General features: G+C 33.3%; 2 protein-coding genes across 2 annotated transcripts in view; one reads left to right on the forward strand and one right to left on the reverse strand.

The window, feature by feature from the left end:
• LOC106108425 (GPI transamidase component PIG-S) overlaps positions 1-14562 on the reverse strand; it is a 39175-nt gene extending 24613 nt beyond the window's left edge. The window contains exon 1 of the mRNA XM_013289594.1: positions 14398-14562. Within this exon, the coding sequence (XP_013145048.1) occupies positions 14398-14431 (34 nt within the window). The 5' untranslated portion in view covers positions 14432-14562. The remainder of the gene's footprint in view (positions 1-14397) is intronic.
• Positions 1-24373, forward strand: part of LOC106108414 (protein I'm not dead yet) — a 35612-nt gene that overhangs the window by 8702 nt on the left and 2537 nt on the right. Inside the window, exons 2-13 of the mRNA XM_013289582.1 lie at positions 14988-15120; positions 16814-16973; positions 17225-17490; positions 17717-17831; positions 18307-18401; positions 19431-19556; positions 20313-20438; positions 21002-21116; positions 21739-21830; positions 22225-22325; positions 23111-23203; positions 23883-24076. Of these exons, the coding sequence (XP_013145036.1) occupies positions 15068-15120; positions 16814-16973; positions 17225-17490; positions 17717-17831; positions 18307-18401; positions 19431-19556; positions 20313-20438; positions 21002-21116; positions 21739-21830; positions 22225-22325; positions 23111-23203; positions 23883-24076 (1536 nt within the window). The 5' untranslated portion in view covers positions 14988-15067. The remainder of the gene's footprint in view (positions 1-14987; positions 15121-16813; positions 16974-17224; positions 17491-17716; positions 17832-18306; positions 18402-19430; positions 19557-20312; positions 20439-21001; positions 21117-21738; positions 21831-22224; positions 22326-23110; positions 23204-23882; positions 24077-24373) is intronic.

Here is a 24373-nt window from a genome sequence, read left to right on the forward strand (position 1 = left end):
CCAGCTCAGGGGGGGGGGTCATGACCCCCCATGACCCCCTCCCTGAATCCGACGGTGCCCACTGTAATGTGCTTTAAATTCAACTTTTAAGAGTTAACCCTTTCACGCTCAAGGGTAATACTTTTCCCTTCTACAAAAATCGTTATCATTTATTTAATTTTTAATAAATAGATATTTATTTTATTTAATGTCAAAATAAAAATGTGTTTCTGAACGAAAGAAATGTCAAACTTTATTGCGCCAAAATCAAATGTAAAAAAAACAATATTTAGTATCGGCCATCTCATGGTCCTGTACGGTTTAATAAAGAGCAATTTTTATATTACCTTCATACGAATGTTTATATTCATACGTAATATCTACAAAGTGCAATCTCTAAATTCCTCACAGTTTTACAAAGTATGCAGTCATAATACATCATGCGATTTCCAAAAATACCCCGCTACATTTATTGAATAGATACAAATAGATTTGAACTCTTATTCCGAAGGGTTATAGTTCATTTTACTTTGAAGTCATAAGACAGGGAATCACATAAAATGATGCTTCTCTAGTTAGCGCAACAGACTTGTAAACTGCATAGATTGTTCAATCCGTTCGAAAACCCCACATCACTACCGTACTACCTACTAATTCATAAGCGGTAGCGATTTACAATTTTTGTTACTTTAAACTGACTTTTAGAATCATGTTCTCTTGTACACTCAGACGGATTTACAACTTTTTTTTTGTAATAGACAATTATTTTATAAAACTAACCATTTTACGAATTTATCAACCTAATACAAACTGTAATCTATGTCATATAACATTTGTTTACTAAAGTTTGCACTGCATGTTATAATTATGCAGCAAAATATTCAATTAAACCTATTAAATTAAGATTCAATTAAAATTCAAATATTGTCAGTTAAACCCGCTACCGCTTGTCAATTACCTTTGTACTCGGTCTTGTACATCTTGATACTTCGCATTTGTTACCACAGTAAAGGTAATTGACGGGAAAGTTCCTGTGATCGGGTTCTCAGCGGTACTATACATAAAGAACTTTTCTAGCATATTTGCTTTATAGATCAGATATTATAAACCTGTAAAAGTACTGTATTAATATTAATGTGGGTTCTCACTTTCAAAACAGTATAACTCTAAGATTTAATGTGATGATGTAATCAATACTTAATATTATAAAGAGGAAAGATTTGTATTTTTATATATACTGTAATACTAGCTGTTGCCCGCGACTTCGTCCGCGTGGTATTAAAAACATACGAACTATATAAGTAACAAAAAGCTATGTATCCCTCGGGAACCGGACATTTCTCGAGGATGAACCTTATCCTATATGTACTCCAGACTTTGTTTTATATCTCTGTCAAATTTCAATAAGATAAGTTTAACCGTTGAAGAATGATCGAGTAAACATTAGAAAACTAAATCAATGAATCCCACGGGAACCGTAACTATTCCCGGGATAAAAAGTAGCCTATGTGTTCTTCCAGACTTTGCTCTAAATCTATGCCCAATTTCATCGATATCCGTTCAGCCGTTAAGGCAAAAAACTCTAACAAACATTCCATCTAAACTTTCGCATTTATAACATTAGTATGAATATGATTGGTTAGTTTTAAATGGAGCACTTTATAATGGACATAAACTGTGTAATCATGGCGGATATCCCGTTTAACAGACAATTAAAAATATTAAACTATTGATATTAAATTAATGCCTTGCCACATTGCCACATGCCACATTGCAATAAATTTTTAAATATTATCTTACTATTTTAAAAGAAAATCAGTTGCTTAACGATAAGTTTTTATTGAATTTAAGATGTAATTCAAATTGTCAAGCCGTTTCATTTGATATCGATATTGGTGGTACAAAATGTGTCAATTTTTGATGTCGTTTATTTTGGATTTTTCACTATACTCTGCTAGGACACTTTAATTGTATGCATGTAAAGTAGGAATTTACTTAAAAAGTATTTCGTATTTAGAAGTCGATATTTATTATCAAAATACTACCAAAAAACAATGACCATTTTGTAAATAAAAGCGTGCTTTAAAGATATGTTATCTGACAGTCGACCATGTCAAGATATGAATCACTTGTCAGCCTTGAAGGTTTGTGTGTGGCAAAGAATAGGCCTTCGCAAACATGTCAGTCGCAAACTAGACAACCGTAAGACAAGACATAGTGACATAGATTGTTCTGTACAAATTCATACAATACTTAGTTTTTTATTTGTCTATGGTTCATGCTATAACTATGTCAAAAAATAACACCACTAATGCCCGGTTTCCCAGCTACATTTAACCATTCGTTAGAGTTTATAGTCCGGTAACTTCATGTGTTACACAAATACGTAACTTAAATTTTACTACGTTAAGAATTACGTCAACTTAAAACTTATTAATCGCAGGTAATGATCAAATAAATGGAAACTCCAGCAATCCAGCTTAAGTGGTATTAATAACTTACAATATCAGTGTTATTCAATTATTTTGGTCAACATTATTGCAACGATTTCTGTGTTAAATTTTAAATGTAAAAATTGTTTATCTAAACAAAAAAAATAAACGGTAAATTATCTAGACCACATATTTCTACACGCATTAATTACGATGCAATTAGAGCAGAAGTAAAGCAACCGCATTGCATTTTATATTTGAAAGTCAATGAACTTTACGATTGTATTTCGTTTCGTATGTGCATAAAACTTTACTCTATACTATTATAATAAAGCGTAAACACACACTTTTTTGTTCCCTAAGTTGTCAGCAATTACAGCATATTTTTGAATAATTATTTTTTTAATAAAAAGCCCTACACTTACGTCACGCTTTAGGCTATATATTTTCACGCCATATACTACACATTTTCATCATGCTACATATTTTCATCTAATGTAGGAAAGAGACCATAAGTTGCTGCAAACATCAAGGCAGCAAGATTGCCAAGGTTTGTAATGTCATGTCATTTTGACATTTGCTATTGATAATTTGACAAATGTGAACAATAAAATGAATTTTTTATAATTTCATGCGAATGAAGTCGCACGGGAACAGTAATGTGTATATACATTTGTATATTTATCCGAATTTTAAATATCAACAATAAAGATACTTAGTCATGTATTCATGAAAAAAACCATCATCTACCCACTGCTAGACAGTCTCTTCTCAAAGCCTTACAAAGTATTCGATCCTCAACTTTCATTATTAAAGAAATAAACTAATCAAATCTGGCTGTCAATAAATTGGTACAATACATTGAACTTTTAAGCTTCACTTTAGATAATAAAATAAAGAAAAGATTAATAAGGAAAAGAGAGGTATAGATCATAAGCAAGGACACAACAAACCTGTAGAGAATGTCACTGCGATTGCTAATATTGGCTATTGAACGTAAATGCAGGAAGTAAACGAATGCAACATTGAAAATAATACAATGCTAAAATATTCTAGACACGGCATATACTGAGATACGTCTCTTCTGGGTACAGATTTAGATATAGTTATTTACAAAAGCGAAACTGCCTCTATTAATAAATCTAATTTATTCTATGGACAGCACATGTCATATTCATCTCCAGGGGCACTTGTCTCCCTGTTCTTAGAGAATCGAAAATCGTGAAATAATCATACTAATATTATAAATGAGAAAGTTTTGATGGATGGATGTTTGTTAGGGTTTGTAGCTTAAACGGTTGAACAGATTTCGATAAAATTTGGTATAGATATAGAGGATAATCTGGAAAAACACATCGGCTTCGTGCTTTTAATTTTTTAATTCCACTTAGACTTAGTGAGCGAAAGCTAGTAGACTACATAAAAAACCATATTGGTAAGAATGGTGTATGTTTGAACTCTATTCATACTGATAGCATAATACATTTTTCCATTTTTACTTTCCACTATTTTCTCAAGAGGTATGGATGGAAAGGAAGAGTGAATTTGATGGTAGAGGAGACGCATAGGAAGGGGAAATGTCCTCTTTATGTGCGTCTCCTCCGTCAATTAAGGGTAGGCAACGCATCTGCAATTGCAGATGTTTATGGGCAGCGGTCGCTTTCCAATTCGGTGGATTCAGGTGGCTGTTTGCTCGTTAGCCACCTTAGATTATAAAAAAAACATTTTAAGTCTACGTTGATTATCCGAGCCTGGAACGTACAGATCTTTTCTGGTACAATAAAACTTCAACAGTTTTAACGTTAGTAGGAAATTGACCAGTTCCAAAGCCTTAGCATAATTTTCCAATAAACGACGCACAAGATATATATCTCCAGGAATTATTCTTATTTTAAACGCCACACTCATGGGAAAAGGTGATGTGCCAAAAATATATGAGGTCAGGGCAATTTTATATTGGAATACTTGTGAATGGAAACCTTGGACGACATTTTTAGATTGAAACATCGTAGTTACGAGAAAGTAAAATACTGAAGAAAACAGAACAAACATTTCAAGATGTAGCACTAAAAGGTGTTTGTTAGATAAAACTAAAGAATCGCTTAAAAATGACTAACGTTGAGGTTAAAATATAACTTAATGATAAAAATGTTACTATTTTCGATATAACAACGATTGGATCAGAATATTCAAACATATTTTTAAACAAAAAGCAAGCTTGTCTACGACGGAAGACTGCATGAACTTAGATTGATCGACACAATATTCCTTTACGTTGAGATTTACGACTTATAGTTTGTACCAGTGATAGCTTCCGCATGGAATTAAAAAATCAAAAAACAGGTAACCCATGCTCTTCTCTGTACTAAATTTCATCGAGATTCGTTGAGTGGTTCCGGAGATCTTCAAACATCCATCCATATATTCGTATTTACTGTAAGATACTGTACAATATACTATGATGTTAAGTATAATTCACATATCACGTTACTATGTATTTGCACTCAGTCACAAGGTGACGGTCTCGTGATTTCTATGAATTTTTTGGGACAATTACAAATGCAAACACAGATAATGTCCAGTCCAGTGTCAAGATGTCAACTCATATCTTTGACGGTGAAAATAAATAAATATTTAGAAACACAAAAGTTAATGAGACGAAAAAATTTAAACGAAACCTATATTGATTAGTCTTAGACAAGCTTTAGAAAAGATAACAGAAATCGAATATATTTTGAAGAAAACACAAGCTGTTATAATCGTTTTGATAGCTATGGTAGTATTTCAAATCAATTTAATGTTTAGACAGCTGTACGAAGGAGCATTACTGGGTGCAGGTGCGAAGGTGCATTTGAGTAAGAATCTCACATTTTATTTAGACTGTCTTCTTTAGTATACTTTCCATTTAGTTTTAAAAACAAAACTTCACACGTCTGGAAAGTTTTTAGATTGATTTAATACTGAAGTTAAACCCTACTTATTGTGTCTGAAGATCAACATTATATTCTCAACACTTACATGTAAAAATCGAAAAAACCTAAAGGAGATTTCGAAACGCGCATAATAAATCTACGACATGCTAATAAAAATGTTATCTTAACACGCGTGAAAATAGACGATCGGATCTCCATGAAGGTTGGACGAATAACTTTTTACAATGTTACTGACTGGAAAAATATATCAACTATGTTTTATGCAGATTAAAAAAGTAACTTTTTAACGTAATAGCATGCAGTCATGCAGTTGTATTCTTTATCTTTTTTTTATTGCAAGGCAAAAGCTATAATTTTTTAATTCTCTTCCGACAAATTTTATAGCCACTACAAACACTAACAAATGTAAAACAATTTAATGGTCGCATGCAAATTAAGTAGACGAAGTGGCCTATGACGTCAGAAGGCGTGGCAAACTATAACAACATACGGTTGAAAACAAAACAACTTGTATTTAGGGTTGCCAATAATCCAGTTTTACATTTTGCTTCTTTAAGCCAAAAGTAAGTTTACAGAATGTGTGGCGTTAAGTTACTACGTCACATTTTTTTTGTTCTCTATTCGTCACCTTAAGACAGTAGTATTTGGTAAATCACTGGGTCATTTCTTTCCAGCCAGTTTTCGTGTCTACATTTATTATAAGTTGGCAGCCCTAGTGGGCTACTAGTCCATTGGCGGGAAACCGCGATCTAGAATAACCGGTTACAACTAGATACGACACAGGAAGTCATTGCGACCTTGACACAATGAAATCGCGTACTACCGTTAATAGATTTGTCATAAACAGAGCAATCGAATTAATCAGACACTGATCAGTATAAATGGACAGGTTTTGCTTCAAATTGAAAGCTATTACCTCGTTCCAATTTAAATTCACATATATTATTAGATCTATTTCTCGTCATCGCCACAAACAGCGACCGTCATCATGACGATGACGAAAATCAATCAGACAAAAAATACCACACCTGTCTATTTATGGAGGTCAGTGATCAAAGATACCGATTTTTATAGAACGCTGCATTTTACTTTGTTTCAATAGGAAATAATTCTCATTTCATATTTAATTCTTGCCTACGATAATGTACTTGGTTTTTTCCTCTCTTAATTTCTTGATAGTCGTTGCATTTGTCATATTGCTAAAAGGCAATTAGTTAGTTGTTATTTTATTTTTCCACCCTTTCCCTTAAGGAGTGACGGCAAAGTATACTACTCTTTCTACATTAATCAGATCTGAAATCACTCTTTTACGAATATCTTCTTTCTCATTTCATACATACTTTCTTCAGTCTTCTTCTACCTTCCTTGCCATCAACATTCAAGATTATTGGGGTGTGTAAAGGATATAAATACACTAGCTTTTCCCCGTGACTCCATCCGAGTTCAAATAAATGTAAGTAGCCTATGTATTCTTCTAGACTATCCTCAACATCTATGTCAAGCATCGAGATCCGTTCATCCATTTAGGCTACAAACTCTAACAAACATCCATCTCAACTTTCGCTTTTCTAATCTTACTAATATTATAAATGCGAAAGTTTAGATGGATAGATGGATGGATGGATGGATGTTTCTTAAAGTTTGTAGCCTAAACGGCTGAACGGATCTCGATGAAATTTGGCATAGACGTAGAGGATAGTCTGGAAAAACACATAGGCTACTAACTTTTGTTTTTTTGAACTCCACGCGGACGGAGTCGCGGGCGAAAGCTAGTATTAATACAAATATTGATGTATATTGCTGCTAGTCAAATTAATAATAGGTTTACACGTGTTCAGTTATTGTAATTTCAATTACGGATACATTCACAAGTGGGTCGTATATAAAACACTATATCGGATTATTTAAGATCTTCAATCGAACGCAATAACCTTGATTCCTCAAGGAGTTATTTCAGGCATGTAATACGACGTTATACAGATTATTCGTTGCCAACTGTGTTAATATTACGTCGAACTATAAAAAAAAATGTATTTTTTTTCAGTGACAATTTACATTGTCATCGTAAATTTTACCTAAGGTCGTGTATCTATAACAATGTTTTAGCAAAGGTACAATTAAATTTAATTAGTTAGAATGTACCGAATTCTTCTAAAAGGTGTAGGTGACTACTTAGATGTTAAAATATGTAAAAAATATTCTCCTTATAATGATTTTTTACTTTAATTATACTTTGCAAAAACAACACCGTATTGTGCAAAATCATCATCAACCTCCTTATCCTACTCCCGTAGGGTCGGCACAACAGGTTGATGTCCTCCACAATTATCTTACGTCATCTGTCATCACTCCCTTCTCGATCATGTCACCTTTCACGCAATACATCTCTTTCTACGTCTACTTCTACCAGTGTACCACAGTAACGAATATTTTGTGCAAAAGAAATATATTATTCACATAATATGCGTATCAAATTTAGTGGTTTCGACATAAATACAATACCAACTTGATAAGAGTAATATTTTCGTATACTCGGTGTGAGTTTACCAGAAACTGGTCTAGAAATAATAATATATCACTACGTGTTGCTCGCGACTTCGTCCACGTGGAAATAAAAACACTACAAAAGCTTAGCCTATGTTGCTGATAACGTAACTTTTTAATGGGGATGGAATTTTTGAAAACTGCCCTATAGTTTTGGAGTTATCAGAGTTCAATACATACAAAAATACAAATCTTTCTTCTTTATAATATTAGTATAGAAGTATAGATAACAAAGTCGTTTCGTAAATTCATTTTGTATTGAAATAATAATTATTTCAGGTAAATTCGTTGACGTAAAACAATCGAGTCCAAGGTTATACTTTCATTATCTATTACATTTGCGTATATTATAAAGTTTTATTACTAAAATTACACAGTTACCTATTTACATCTATACAACAATTAAATAGAACACCAAATTTCTACTATAATAAGCTACTCGCTTTTGTTTTTTTTTTTAATTCCATTCGGACGGAGTCGCGGGCGAAAGGTAGTATCTTATAACTAAAACAAGTGGCAAAATCACAAATACAAGAAGCAACAAGAAACCGCAAAGTAAGATAACCAAAGCAACTTACATCCTTCCTTAATAACTCACGTAATATCATCGCAACTATTATGTCATTGGTACTGAAGCAACCTTGACTACAAACAGGATAAATGCCGCCAAACAGTTCAGGGGTAATCCAGAAAATAAAACCGGTAAATGAAATAACAATTAAATTACTGTTTGAAACACTGTACAGTGTGGTTTTCTAGCTTCGGATTACTTGTTAAGACGATAACCTTACAAGTTTTTACAGCCTTTTGGCGTGTGTAACGTTTTTTGAATAAATAAATTTTAGGCTCTTCAGTCTCTGCAACCATAGTTATGAGCTTATTTATGAGTTTTCTGTAAACAATCAATCTAGATTCTAGAATTTTCTGAACATGTGAATCACGCTTATTTCCATTCATAACAAAAATAATACGATGAAAACAAATTATAAATTTTCCATCCGTTTTGTTTACTTCATATTTATAGTCGGTTATGTTTCTTATAGGTAATGTCATGTTATGCGACAATAGGATCCCTATCCTATGTAAACCAGAAAGTGTTAAAATTGAATGTGAATGGCTACAAAGGTAGAGGAAGACCGAAGAAAGTATGAATGGATTGTGTGAGAGAGAATATGCTTACGAAGGGAGTGGATTCAGATATAACGGCTGATAGAGATGTATGGAAGAGCAGCACTTACTGTGCGGACCTTCCGTAAGGGATAAGGGCTAGTTGACGATTTTCTAACCAATTTATTTGATCTGTAAATAAAAATGTTCCTTTGTCTACCAAGCATTCTATCTCCATATCTGACTCTCGTCGTACGAAAATGTTTACGTATAGGGTATTTCTAAAACGTCGAATTCCTTCAGTATTGGCAGTTATCGTTTCAGATTGAATTACTTTACGATGTTCGTTCAATTTGATTTCTGACGCAAGCGCGGCGCGCCCCCTGCTTTATTTAAATGACCCCTATGGATTTGCGTCATTTTTACGTAACCCATCAACATGTGGGTGTTCTAAATCTTTATATATCATGGACTTCATACCTAAGAAAAATTTTATTGCTTCCCGGTCGGCATTTTCGTCTGGAATATGCGTCGAAATCGTTACATTTGTTTGCGACTTACGCCACAAAGAAGTGTATGTTTACGCTTTATTATATTAGAATATACGTAGCCCATGTTAGATTTGGAAATCTTGCAATAGGTACTGCAGTTTCGGACCTTATTCAATGCAAACAAGCAATATTATAAATGGGAACATTTAGATGGATAAATAAATATTTGTAGCTTATAATACTGAACATATATCAATGGAATTTGGTATAGATGTAGACGAATACATGGGTGACTTTTACTTTTGTAAATCAAAGTCAGAGTCGAGGGCGAAAGCTAGTATTAGTATAGATTACTACATCGAATGTCCCTTATATCGATTCCCAGACAAGAGTATCAATTCATGTGTTCTATCTAACTGAAACAATTGACAATAACAAAGGGTCAAGTACTCGTATTGTACTATACAAAGGCAATGAATGAACTAAATATTTCTCTGTTAAAAGGGCAACGAACCTCGTAACATTTCCGAGTCGATTAGCACGACTTTAAAGACAGATTTAGTGCATGTTAATTCTCATTAGCATAAAGAATACTGGAATTAAATCTTTGTTTAGTTTGTGTATTTAAAGTTTTTAAGACTCGATAGTTGTCATATATCTTTGCTATTAGCTTCAAGCGAGTCACTGTGCAGACACATTTTTAAATGCAAGGACATATATATATACGAAGGGAGGATTTTGCTCAGATATACCTTATACCTTGAAAAGCGTAATTATATTAGCGTAGACATGGTGATGAAGCCTGCACGATGGCGGAGGATTTCAAAGATATGTGACGTCAACCAACTTGCAGTGGGCCAGCGTGGTTGACTATGGCCTAGCCCTTAGAGTAGGCTCCGAGACCCTCAGTGGATATTGAGAGCGTGATGATGTATGCTTATTGAATTTTTTTACATTTGATTTACTACCTTGCGTTAAATTCTATATCAACACTTTTTTATTTGTTATATCGTGACTAGAGGATTATTGTAGATACTATAAAAATTGTATCAACATACATTTTCATTAGTAGTTGGCAACTAATAATGGTTGCCATAGACATATTTAACTGATGTTACTAAAAAGACGAAAAGTTAATTTTTTTTCTTTATGTAATCAATCAATTTTTTTACATCTTTTCCAGTTCACACTATTCTTTGTAAAGTTGAAAAAGTAACGATGTTTTTCTTTTGTTTTTAAGGGCAATGTAATTTGTTTTTATGCCAGGAAATCTGGTTTCAAGGTAGCATCAAGGCTGCAAACTGCTACTATCCGTTAAAGATCGATTTGTTTATTAAAATTTCTTAACTAATAGAACTTAGATGTTAAAAATTAACTATGTTTTGTATTGCTTAAGAAAGCGTCAGTTATAGCTCTGTATTATTATTAAATAACTAGCTGTTCTCCTACGACTTCATCTGCATAAACTTATGAAAATGTTATTTTATTGTTTACATGTGTCAAATAATCAATTGCACATGTCAATACCAATTACCTTACTGCAATTTTGCATTCTTGATATTGGGAGCAACTTATGGTCTCTTTCCCACATTAGGGTTTTTATCCAAAATATTAACCCCCTATGTTTAATGGCGTGAAAATATATAGCCTAAAGCATGACTTAAGTGTAGAGCTTTTTATTACAAAAAGAATGATTCAAAAATATGCTAAATTGCTGACATCATAGGTAACAAAGAAGTGTGTGTTTATGCTTTATTATAATAGTGTAGATAAGAGAAATCTATTATCAAAAATGTTAAAACAATTAAAATGTGACCATGGGTGTTGCTAAACCAAAAGCAATTGCACTACCCAAGAATCCAATGAAATATACATATAAACTACTCTAAAATACTAGGATACAACACAATTCTTGTAAATACACATGTCAGTTGTTTACATTTACAGTATCAATCTTAGGGTGGGTTGCACCATATCGCCGGTTACCGTTAAAGTTAAAATTATCTGTAACGGTAATATTTGGAATAACTTTAAAATTTACTAAGGGTGAGTTACATTAACTAACTATAAACCTTAACCAGCACATTCCCGATGGTTACGTCTGCGGATGTTCATGATTTTCGCTACACCAGTTTTGCGCTGGTCAAAATGACGTCATATTTGACACTAATCATAACCGCCCGATTTTGGGCGGTTATAGTTAGCGTTACGGTTAGTGTCAGTTCGGTAGTGTCAACTGTCACAAGCTCTTATCTTCAAAAGTACAAATAATGGAAAAAGTAATGGAAAAAGAAAATCTCTACTATTATCCTATACGTAATCCAGAAGAATAAAGTCTCGCGTGCTCGGAAATAATGGATTTCCAAGATGGAACTCGAAATTTGGCCAAACATTCAGTTTGGACAAATTTCGAGTGTCTAAGGCCATAGCAACAGCGCTTGTCCCTTTTCTCTTATTTAAAAAAATGTCCTCCATAAAAGGACAATTTATAATATGCATTGACAGGACAATTTATACTATGGAAAATAAATAAGATGCATTTATATTTGTATAATTTTATTGGCTCATTTTTGGCGCTACATATTTGAGTAGTAAAGTAAATACAGTTTCAAACATGGCCCAAACTAGTTTATTTTCTCAAGAGTGCCATTTTCTCCATCTCCGTGGGCAAAAAGTTTATGTCACTATAAAATACCATGCGTATGATACATAAATGTAATCGGCGAAACATGAATTTCCAAACATTTTAATTTACGTAAATGTCATTCTTGACACCAACTTGGCACTTTAGTGACATTCAGGTTTAAATGTTTCCATTGTAAAAACGAAAAACACATAAAACCTCTGTGAGAATATGTTTTTGCACTTGTAACCCTATTATAACTTTTACGATAACCAGCGATTTGATGCAACTCACCCTTAAAAATAAAAAAATTAACTATGTTCAATAAATAATGAACATGTACTTTTTATTGTCTATGCAATCTTGGTAATTTTTTTGTATCATGGCAACACTTACATTAATTCACTTCCTTTTCCAACACATTGCCTTCTTGTCTAAACTAATATAGTGACTGTATCTAACTTTCGTGGTATTTATTACATTAACAGAAATAAATATCTAAAATATAAAACTCTGCTTTCATTTAATGAACAGAGTCTGTGGTCCTTCGAGTCGGATCTGAACCAGCGACCTATGGATCTTGTGTACAGTCCTTAAGTCTAGATTAGATCATAATCTATCGGTGCTCATGGATGTTATACATTAAGATGTAATGCAAGTGTAACAAAAACAATTAACAGTGGTCCCTTTGAAGTCATTATCCTTTATATTCTCATGTTTGAGAACATCAATTTGTAGCAACGACAGTTATGAATGAACAATTCTACCATATTCACATAAAGATAAACTTACACTATACTAAACAAAGCTTTGCAGTTTAATGAGTTATTTCAAATTAGGCGAAAATAAACCGTAATAATAGGGTTTTAGAAATCAATTTACAATGTTACAATAAAATTTTACTAAAATAAATGAACAACATTTCAATGTTTCTCTAGAATAACTTTGAATCATGCTAAAATTTTGTACAGATGTAGAACATATGCTGAAAGGACATGGGTTATAATTTTTTTTTTAATTACGCGCAATAACAGTTTATGAAGTAAACTCTTTTATATCCTAACTGAAAAGCTTAAATTTACATGTTAATTAGGGGACAAACATATTTAAAAATAATGGATGATTATTTTAACATTTAAAACCTAGAAAGAGGTTAATGGATTGCATGTAAGGTGACACGATTGCATGAAGGTGAATAAATGTAGTACTAAATCTAGGAGATAGTCAAATTAATTTCACTATACCATTAAAAAAAATAATTAAAAACCCAATATGGCCGCTTGACCTTGTTGACACAAATCAGTTTTCCTGCTTGTATTATTATTCAATACTTATTGTATGCATATTACTTTAAGATTATACTTTATAAAGTCTTTAAATGTGAAAAGAAATTCTAGTTTAATTAAATAAAACCAACTGTTAACCCACAACTTTATCTGCAAGGATTTTTAAATTTCAAAACTATCTTTCTCCCCTTATTTAAAGTCTAAATCATCTAGTAATTATACAGGTATCTAAAAACAGTTCAATTATTAATGATTACTGGTTTTCTACTAGTGGATTCTCATTAAATTTAAGACTAAACAAAGATAAAAATGGCTCTGTATACCTATTTGATTAAACTGTTTTTAAAACAGATAAGTAATAGCGGAGAATAACAATTGTATGGTTTCTAAACACGATAACAGGTGTAATGCATTGTTAGATTACAGAGCTTGTACTTCCTCTTTAAGCCTATATAAAAAATAGAAAAACAGTCTTTTTTTTTAATCTTAGTTAGGTAAAGGGATATTTTGTTTTGGGAAAGACATGCCAATCCCATAGTGCTGCTAGTAGATCCTAAGAAACGAGCTGGCATAATCGTACAGCCGCTTCAGATGCTGGCTCAGCCAATGTTGATATAATTATGCCTACATCGGACGGGTTGAGCTTTAGCTACCGGAAAAAAACAGTCTCACTAACCTGATGCTCGTTAAAATATTTCAATGCTACAAATGTTTCAAACACACATATAACGGATAAATTAATTTATTAGGACAATAAAAAGTACCGTCATAACTTATCACTTAAACTTTGAACGTTATTGATAGAAGGTATCGCTTATAATTTTAGGTTAAGTAATTTTTAGAGTGCGATTGCACTCCGATTCCGATTGGAATTGATATTAAAATGCAAAACAGGTTAAGAAAATTACCTATTTCAACATTTAATGTAAAGAAATGCATATAAGACTAAAGAATTATCTTTAAATGTGTAAAATGACACAAAACAATCTGAAATTGACTCACCCTCCGGCTCCGGTTTAGAGTCTTTGTTAGTCATTTTTCAACACAGATGTACTTAGTTTGTAAAATACACTTTAATTGGAAACTCTATACACAATGTTAGTAATAACAATAGTTTTTTTTTTATTTATTTATTATTGTTTTCAATATTAAAATGAATTTGACATGACTTGTCACTTTATTTCTGACATTAGCGGCAAAGATTAAAAAGTAGAACAATAAATTTTTGTAAACGTCAAACATGTGAATAAGATGAATTTTAAAACAAATCAATTTATTAAATATTTTTTACGATGAATGAGCAGTTTCAAGATAACTGCATTATTATTAATTTCTTTGGATAATGTGCGAAAATCTGTAAAAATGTAAAAATACACACCCAAATGTAATTCTTTTAGTTGTATATTCTTTGACCTGTACCTGTTGTGACGTGAGATGTCAATAAAATGAGATGAGAAAAGAGATGTTTCCGTCATTGTCATTTTACGAACGTTTTGTTTGAATTTTAAAAAGCACAAACAAAAATAAACACTTTTATAGAATTATATTATTTCTAAAAAGCTTATTTACCGGTTTATTTTTCTCCATTTCAGATATAAATGATAATGTGAAGAGGACATAAGCCAAGATCAAAATAATAACTTGAATCAAAGGGGTGAAAAATTTGATCAAAATGTCTACCTTAAATCCAGCCCCGATAGAAAATGGTGTTGGTGATGACGCTCGGTAATATTATAATATTTTTATTGTAAACAAAAAAAAAATAGAAGCTTAACAATATTTTTTAATTATTTTGAACTCGAATATTTTTTTTTCGCAAAAAGACAAAAACATTCAGTAAGACGTTTTGCTCGAGTATTTTTATATGTGGGACTTTTACAAAAAAAAGTATTAAAACTGGCTGTATCTCTTTATTCTGGCAGAATCCAAGTATACTTGAGTTCATTTAATTTTTATGATGAAAGTGGTCAAAATGGGCGCACCTGAGGTTAAATGACTGCTAAGGTCTCACCAATCAGAACTTTCAGTTTCAAGAGTAAACCTTTATGTAGGAAAAATTTGGGAGAAGGAAAATCACTATTTAAAATTAGTCTTAACTTTCTCAATACTAGATCCACTGGTACAGTTGCCATGTTCCTTAAGGTTTTTTGTAATTTATGGGTCACAAAATATTTCAAAATCATAATTATGGTGTTCTTATTTATTCTGTATTCTCTTAATCTTTTTTATTTTAATGGAGGAGTCGGGTTCAAAATTTTGCCTGCCAGTGGGATTATACAGGTTACCAAATTTTTTAATGCACACTGCATTTATGATTGGCTTGAAGAATGTGATGCACTTTTAGTAGTATGATTGTTTATAATTAAATATGCTAGTGGTTGTAATCAGGGGCAGCTGCCAGAAGTGTGCGGCAACTCCTACACTGATCCTAATGAATCTATAATCAAAATGTAATAACTACTGTTAATAAGACAATGTTAATGGTGTACCCATCTAGATCTAGCCTAGGTCATCAGCTAGCAATGCCCACACATTATAAATATGTCTGCTTTTAACAATTAAATTTACCATTACATACATATTGCATTTGTATTTATTTTAAGTTATAAATAGCAGTAATTTCAAATTAAGTTGTACATTTGATGTCTGTGCAATTATAAGTTATTTTAGCTTAATGTCAAAGTTATTCTTACCATGTGAATGAAGCATGTTTGTTGTCACTTGATTACTTGCATCTTGTTACTTTGCACATATGTTTCACATAGTTATAAAACAAGTTATTTTTAATATAATTTTATTATAGCAGTAATGATTTCTTTAGATTAAGTCTATTTTTTAACATTTCGTTTAAAATAATTACATTTGTAAGTTTCTAGTAGGCCATATTCTGTAGTCAGTTATTTTTTTTAAAGTTAATACAATGATGAGGTTGGATATTTTTATAATTCTTTTGTCATGAAAAAAAATGTTAAGCTTTTATTAATTTAATATAAAAAATTAGATATCAATTATTTACCATCATCAACTTGCCCTTATCCCTTACGGAGGGTCGGCAGTATGTGCTGCTCCATACATCTCTATCAGTCATATCTGAATCCACTCCCTTCTTAAGCATATCCTCTTTCACACAATCCATACATACTTTCTTCAGTCTTCTTCTTTATAGCCATCCACATTCAAAACAAAACACTTTCTGGTTTATGTCCCCCCATCGTTTCGTCGCATAACATGTCCATACCATATCAATTTATTATTCATTATAATTTAATCAGAAATGTGAATTAATAAATAACTAAAGTCGTAATAAAAATATTTTTTTAGAATTCAACTTCAACAATGTAATCTTAGGTTCGAATCCCATTTTAAAAATTTACACACAGATTATGTTGACTAATTTCTTTTATTTTTTCTCTTCCAGCGGCACCACATATTTCTTTTCCAGGGGTAGATCTAGCGCGTCGCTATGGCAACGGATAAGTCTATTCGTATCCATATATTGGAAATCTCTAATAGTAGTTTTAACACCATTGATATTGCTACCAATTCCTATCTTAAATGCTGGATCAGACAATGCAAGGGTAAGTAGTTGTAAATTTTGAAGGTAGTTGTAAAACATCGCTCAATTGTATCTGAGCCGCCGTTGAGATTGGACGTCTATTGTGTTAATGATAGTAAAAAGCTTTACTCGTAACGTAATAGACATAGTTGAAGGCGTAGTTTTATAGGTTATTTTCTTTACCGAATTATACGATATACAATAGTGGTTAGCTCTGTGGGTACTCTGTGAAATTTTAATGAAATTGCGGTCTAAAATTGTTTTCCTTTCCAGGCATATAAATGCATGTATGTAGTACTTATAATGGCTATGTATTGGGTGTTGGAGTTACTACCGCTACCCGTGACGTCAATGCTACCGATAGTATTGTTTCCAACCATGGGCATCTTGGACTCTGATAAGACGTGTGCAGCGTACATGAAAGAAACAAACATGATGTTTATGGGTGGGCTGATGATAGCTGCTGGGGTGCAGCATTCGAAGTTGCCGAAGCGAGTGGCGCTTTGGACAGTTCAAGTGGTCGGATGTTCGCATAGGAGGTTTGTTTTTTTTTACAGTTTCAGTCTTTGAGACTTCTATGTATGGAAATGCATTGAATGTGTTGAAACTGGTAATATTCTCGTGCTTTAGTTTTCTAGAAAGTTCTAGTAGGGAAACTTACGAGGTTTACGAGGTTATTGACAAGAATGCTTAAGAAGTAATATTTTTTTTCTTAATAGTTGTAATGATAACTTATTTTTTTTTTAAACAATTGTTTAATTTCAGATTAAACTTTGGTCTAACATTTGTGACTATGTTTATATCGATGTGGGTGTCAAACGCGGCTGCCACAACTATGATGGTGCCAATTGTTGAAGCCATACTCGAAGTCTTGGAACAGGTAAATAATCTTATAATCAATTTGCCCTTATCCCTTACGGAGGGTCGGCACAGTATGTGCTGCTCTTCCATACATCTCTATCAGCCATATCTGAATCCACTCCTTTCTTAAGCATATCTTTCACACAATCCATACATACTTTCTTCAGTCTTCCTTTACCTTTGTAGCCATCCACGTAAATAAACTGTTTAATTAATTTCTGTGTTAGAATGAAATAAATTAAGTTTATTCCCACTGATATTATAAAATTATTACTATATACTCTTACTTCTTACTAATATTATAAATGTGAAAGTTTAGATGGATGTTTGTAAGAGTTTGTAGCCTAAACAGCTGAATGGATCTCAATGAAATTTGGCATAAACGTAGAGGATAGTCTGGAAGAACACATAGGCTACTCATTTGTTTTTTTTATTTCCATGCAGACGGAGTCGCGGGCGAAAGCTAGTATTAATGTAATATTTTAACATTCCAGCAAGGTTTGGGAGATGTATACGTGAATAAAAAGAAGAATGCTCTCCCAGAGAATGGCAAAGATATTAAACCAGACAACAGGAATTCAGAAGAAGAGTAAGTTAGAATTAATAAAAAGTACAGTCGGGGAATCTGTTGGTGTTCGACTTGAGATGAACCAGTAACCAATAGGATGCTTTAAAATGTGTTTGTACAGAAAAAAGTTTGACCAGTAGTTGGCTTGTTTTTATTATCTTGTTATTTGTGGAACTTGCTACCTATGGTTATTTGTAAGAAAGCGAAGTTTCCTTGCAAGAATCAAAGTAGAGGAATAAATCCATTGATTACAGTGCAATTTGCTGCACTTATGATTTTTACCAACATTTCTTTAATATAGTGGTCCCTAAAGTTGCATTTAGGGAGACATTACACTTTCGTTGTCACAAACTTTTAAGTGTCACCAAAATTCATTATTTTTCTTTGGATTCAAAGAGAGTCTAAACCAAATACATCTAATTCTAAGAACATTAGAGGCTGTTATTTAAAATAAAATGTTAAGATTAAATGTAACTTTATTTATTTTATGAAAACCTATGTCAATCTTTTAATGGTTGTAACATCAGTTTAGTATTATTTCTAACTTAACTGCTTACTTAAATCAAGCACAGATAAACCTTGACTATATAGCTCTCATCATAGTTTCTCACTTGAATGCTCCCTTAGTGAGTTTATTCAACAGTGGTAGTGCCCGCTTTAACATTTTAGCACTGCAGGGCCGGCACGCCCCCAGTAATACCACGACCACACAGAAGTCAGGCGTGAAATGGAAGCAATTCCGTGTTTCGTCTGATGAGTGTGGTGCCGGAGGCCTAATTTAAGTCCCTTTCTCTTTACCACCCTTTTCTCATAAGGAGAGGATGGGAAAGGGAAGTGGATTTGACGGTGGAGATGCATAGGAAGGGGAAATATCCTCTTTATGTGCGTCTCCTCCTCCATTGTATAAGGGTCGGCAACGCATCTGCAATTGCGGATGTCTATGGGCAGCGGCCGCTTCGCTATTTTGTCGGATTCAGGTTGCCGCTTGCTCGTTTGCCACCTTATGATATAAAAAAATATGGTTTTAGTGTAGTTAAAATTGTGTGTCAGGGCGCCGCTGCCGAGCGATATAACGGTGTGTTACTACCTAAGCATCGCGTACGCGTCCACGCTGGGCGGCTGCGGCACGCTCGTCGGTACCGCCACTAACTCCGCCTTCAAAGGAATATTTGACTCGTATGTATATTACTCAATAAAGACTATTTTCCCTTGAAAATTTATTAATAATACTAATATTATAAATGCGAAAGTTGAAATGGATGGATGTTTGTTAGAGTTTGTAGCCTAAACTGCTGAACGGATTACGATGAAATTTGGCATAGATGTAGAGGATAGTCTGGAAGAACACATAGGCTACTTGCATTTGTTTTTTTCTTTAATTCAGCAAATTCAGCGGAATGCGAAAGTTTAAATAGACCTCTATCCCTCTCTTGCACATAGGGATTCGGCACAGTTATAATCGTCTGGAAGTAGTCTATAGTCTGGAAGAATATAAAAATATTCTCTGCAATCAAAAGCTATATGTATGAAGGAGAAAGATTTGTGTTTTTGTATGTAACGGATGAACTTTAAATCTGTAGGTTTAATAAAAAAATTTTTTTCACCATTAGATAGCTAAATTATCTCTGAGTAACATAGGATATATGTATAACGATTTCGATTACGGTTTAAAAATTATGTAATAATAGTTACTTTTATAGCCGAACACAGATTCAAAGAAAGAGGGTAGTTAAAGAAAGAGCGAGACAGATACATTAGAAGGAAGCGTTCAGAAATGAATTTGATATCTCAGAGTTACTAACAAACTCATAAAAACACAAATCATAGTTCCATCTCTCATACTCATTGAAGACAGAGACGACATGTGTCGCAACAAAGGTGACACGATTACGGAATAAGTAAGAGAGAGACAGGTATATGTGTGTGTTGCAGCGAGTTCCCCGAGATCTCAGGGTCGGTGAACTTCTTCTGGTTCATGGCGTACAGCACGCCGCCCATGCTGCTGATGCAGCTCCTCGTGTGGCTCTCCCTGCAGGTCACCTTCATGGGGCTGTTCAGGTAAACTGAATGAACAATCATTTTGCTTATCTAAAGATGGAAAACAGGAAGGAGCGTTGGAATTAAATATTAAACAGTAAATGAAAATAAATAAACATTTATAATATAAAAAGGGTAAAAAAAGAATGTACAGCCTAGCGATGTCTTTAATAAGTAACTTAAATATTATCAAAAAAAAAAAAAGAATAAAAACAAACTTGTAATTATAAAAATCTATGAATAATAAAAAGTATGTCAAAAGAAGGTAATTACATTGCTAACAGTACTTTTAGGGTATTTGTCAAGGATACCTTAAAATTACAGTCTTTTTGTACCCATTGATACTATGAATAATCAATGGGAATATAGTTATTGTGCTGATTGGAAAACATTTTAAATAAATAAAATAAAAAAGAAATATTTTTTAATTCGTCTACTTACAAAAAAAAATTTTTTTTGTACATTTTTTTTGTAAGTGGAACACCGCGAAAGACTCTGATTGTACATTTTCCCGACTGACAAGATTCATAACGTATGTAGATTCCGTTGTGTTGGTTTTGTTTTTTAATTAACTTTTTTTGTAGACCAAAAAGCGAGGCTGCAAAGAACGTGAACAAGGCGTCTTCTGGTTCCTTTACCACGATGAAGGTGATCAAGGAGCAGTACAGGAACCTCGGACCTATCACCTTCCATGAAAAGGTATAAAAACTTATTCATAGTACTTAATAAACTAAATATTCCAGGAAAAGAATGAAAATACATTCATCTCTACTAATAATAAAAAATGGTGTTTTTTTTTGGATTATTCTATGTATTGAAATAACTTAAAAAATACTGCAACATTGGGAGTATTTTTTATACATTTTTTTAAATTCAATCGAAGTCGCGAGCAACAGCTAGTACTTTACAAGTTCCTAATTTTTTTTAATATCCCAGATCAGAAAAAATAGAGTAAAATCTATAAAAAAATTCTGTTTTTCATAATTTTTTTTTGTCCTACAAACTTGTTTTTTTTTAAATGACTGATTTAAAAAATTAAAGTGTCAATATACTTGTATATCTAATAGTTATTTAGACATTTGAGTGTATTTTTTATACTAACTGTTGCTCGCGACTGCGCTCACGTGAAGTTAAAAAATAAAAAACATAGCCTATATTTACTGATAAATTAACTTTCTAACGGCAAGAGAATTTTTAATATAGGAGCAGCAGTTTTTGAGTCATTTACCATACATACAAAAAATACACATTTTTCCTTTTTATAATATTAGTATATTTTTGAAATAGTTTCGGCATGGTATTATAATTACGATGTTTCCAGGCATCTGGTTTCCTATTCATCCTGGCGGTGTTCCTGTATATCTTCCGCAAGCCTGGCTTCATGCCGGGCTGGGCTGACGTCATCACCACCATGTGAGTAACAGTGGGCTTACACTGCACTAACTATACTTGAAAACCATTTAGGTTAAAAATACATATATGTGTAAATGTAAATAAATACGTAACGTAAAAAGATACGAAGTGGAATTACAGAAAAGGGAGTGTATGTGACAGGGGAGGGGACGCTTAGAAATGAAATTTCCTCTTTCTGTTCGTCGTCTCTGTCAATTAAATGTAAATAACGCATCAGCGTTGTTGTCTAAGGGCAATTGTTTCGCTGTTATGGCGAATTCAAGTGGCTTGATCGTTTACCTTATGATATAAATCATAAAACATGTAGAGAAGTCTTTGCTTACTACTATACTATAAGCGAATGTTTTATATATCGGTTATATCGACTAAATTTTTCGGTTATAACCGGTTACAGGAAGGTGAAGGACGGCGTGACGTCAATGTTCATTGTGGTGCTGATGTTCATACTGCCCATGTCTATGGATTTTGTTAAATTCTTCACTGCATCTGCCTCCTGTAAGTATTTGCACTTATAATTGTTAATTGACCACTAAGAGTCCCACAACTGGCTGATAGAGGCTCAGATAGCTTAAAAATGACGTAATATATTTTACATATTGGATTGTTATCAGACAATTTACAATTTGGTGGGACAGGACTTGTTAACTATTGCCCGTGATTGAACAAAAATCTCAGTTAGTAATCTGTTTTCTAGACTGTTCTAAAGCTTTAAATCGTTTTAGAGATGTGTTTTGTCAAATATCCATCCATTCAAACATTTGCGTAAGTAATATTAGTTGTATATACCAATACAGTAGAACCTCGACAAGTTTAAGTCCAAGGGAAACAAAGTATTTTAAGTTATCAAGGGTCTATGTTGTAGAGGTTTTGGGGTCTAATGGGAAGGGAACGTATTATTTTTTGAAGTTATAGAGGTTTTTAATGTTACCGAGGTTCTACTGTAGTATAAAGTGGAAAGATTTTTATTTTTGTATGTATTTATATAACTCAAAACAATTTGATTTATTACTCAGTAACATCTTACTTATTAATATTATAAATGAGAAAGTTTAGATGGATGGATGTTAGAGTTTGTAGCCTAAACTGCTAAACGGATGTCGATGAAATTTGGCATATGTAGAGGATAGTCTGAAAGAACACATGTTTACTTTTGTTTTTTAATTCGCGAACGGTGTCACGGGCGAAGGATAGTATACTATATAGCACAATGTTCATTTCGCACAAATTATCGCGAGGAAATGTTAGTAAATGTATAGTAAAAATGTATTTCTGAATTTCAGATGAAGAATTAGCAGCCTCAAAGCCGTCTTCTGGAGTGGTGACGTGGGGCATCCTGAAGGAGAAAATACCCTGGGGTCTACTCTTCTTGTTGGGTATGTATTCAAGATTTTATTATATGATACAATGGGGATTATTCACAACCGTCACCCCGCTCTGTCCCCACGTGGGAACAGGTGAGAGTAAAAAGTTTCTTCCGTCCCACGTTTTGCGACGAGGGGACGGTTGGAACTTATTTTATTTTATAACGGTTCCATCTGTCACCTAATTGGTGATTGTGTGACTAAAAGGTGGGACGGATGAAACTTTTTATTCTCACGTGGTTACAGAGCGGGGTGACGGTTGGGAATAATCCAACCATGGCAACCTTGCTTCCTTGATGTCAGCTTGTAATTTATGGTCCTTTCCTACTTGAAGGTTTTTTTCCAATATTTAACACCTAAGTTTAATAGCGTGAAATATCCTAAAGCGTTTCGTAAGTGTTGAAGTTTTAATAAAAAAAGAGTTATACGAAAATATGCTGTGATTGCGGACATCCTACGCCACGAAGTTGTGTGTATTTACACTTTACTATATTAGAATGTAAATATAATTTTTATATTACTAGCTTACGTCCGCGACTACATCCGCGTGGAACTAAAAAAAAAACAAGTATCTTTTTTGTTCTTCCAAACTATCCTTTACATCTATGCTAAATTTCATCGCGATCCGAAGCAGTTACAAACAAACACGCGTTCAAACTTTCGCATTTATAATATAGTATGTGTATTCCAGGCGGTGGTTTCGCGTTAGCTGAAGGCAGCAAGGCGACCGGCCTGTCCTCCATGATCGGCTCCTCGCTGAACGGCCTGCACGGGCTGCACCCAGCGCTGGTGCTGCTGGTGGTGGTGCTCGTCACCCAGTTCATCACAGAGTTCACCTCCAACGTGGCCATCGCCAACCTCATACTGCCAGTCCTCGCTAACATGGTATGACGATACTAGAAGACCTTATTTTACTCACTTTCTAGCCTTTTAGACCACTTTGGACCATTTAGACAACTTTGGAACATTTAGACCACTTTGGACCATTTGTTCCGATTGGACATTTTGGACCATTTGAACCATTTAGACCACTTTGGACCATTTGGACCACTTTGAGAATGACTGAGATAGAGATGTCGTTATAGCTATGGAATTTGTTACCAGTAGAGCTCTTATACCATATTTTTGGCTTCCCACTTGACCACTTTTTTTCTGTTGCATATAAATGTAGAAGGGGAGGGG

This window comes from Papilio polytes, unplaced genomic scaffold, assembly GCF_000836215.1.
Source record: "Papilio polytes unplaced genomic scaffold, Ppol_1.0 DF824269.1, whole genome shotgun sequence".
NCBI classification, from domain to species: domain Eukaryota; kingdom Metazoa; phylum Arthropoda; class Insecta; order Lepidoptera; family Papilionidae; genus Papilio; species Papilio polytes.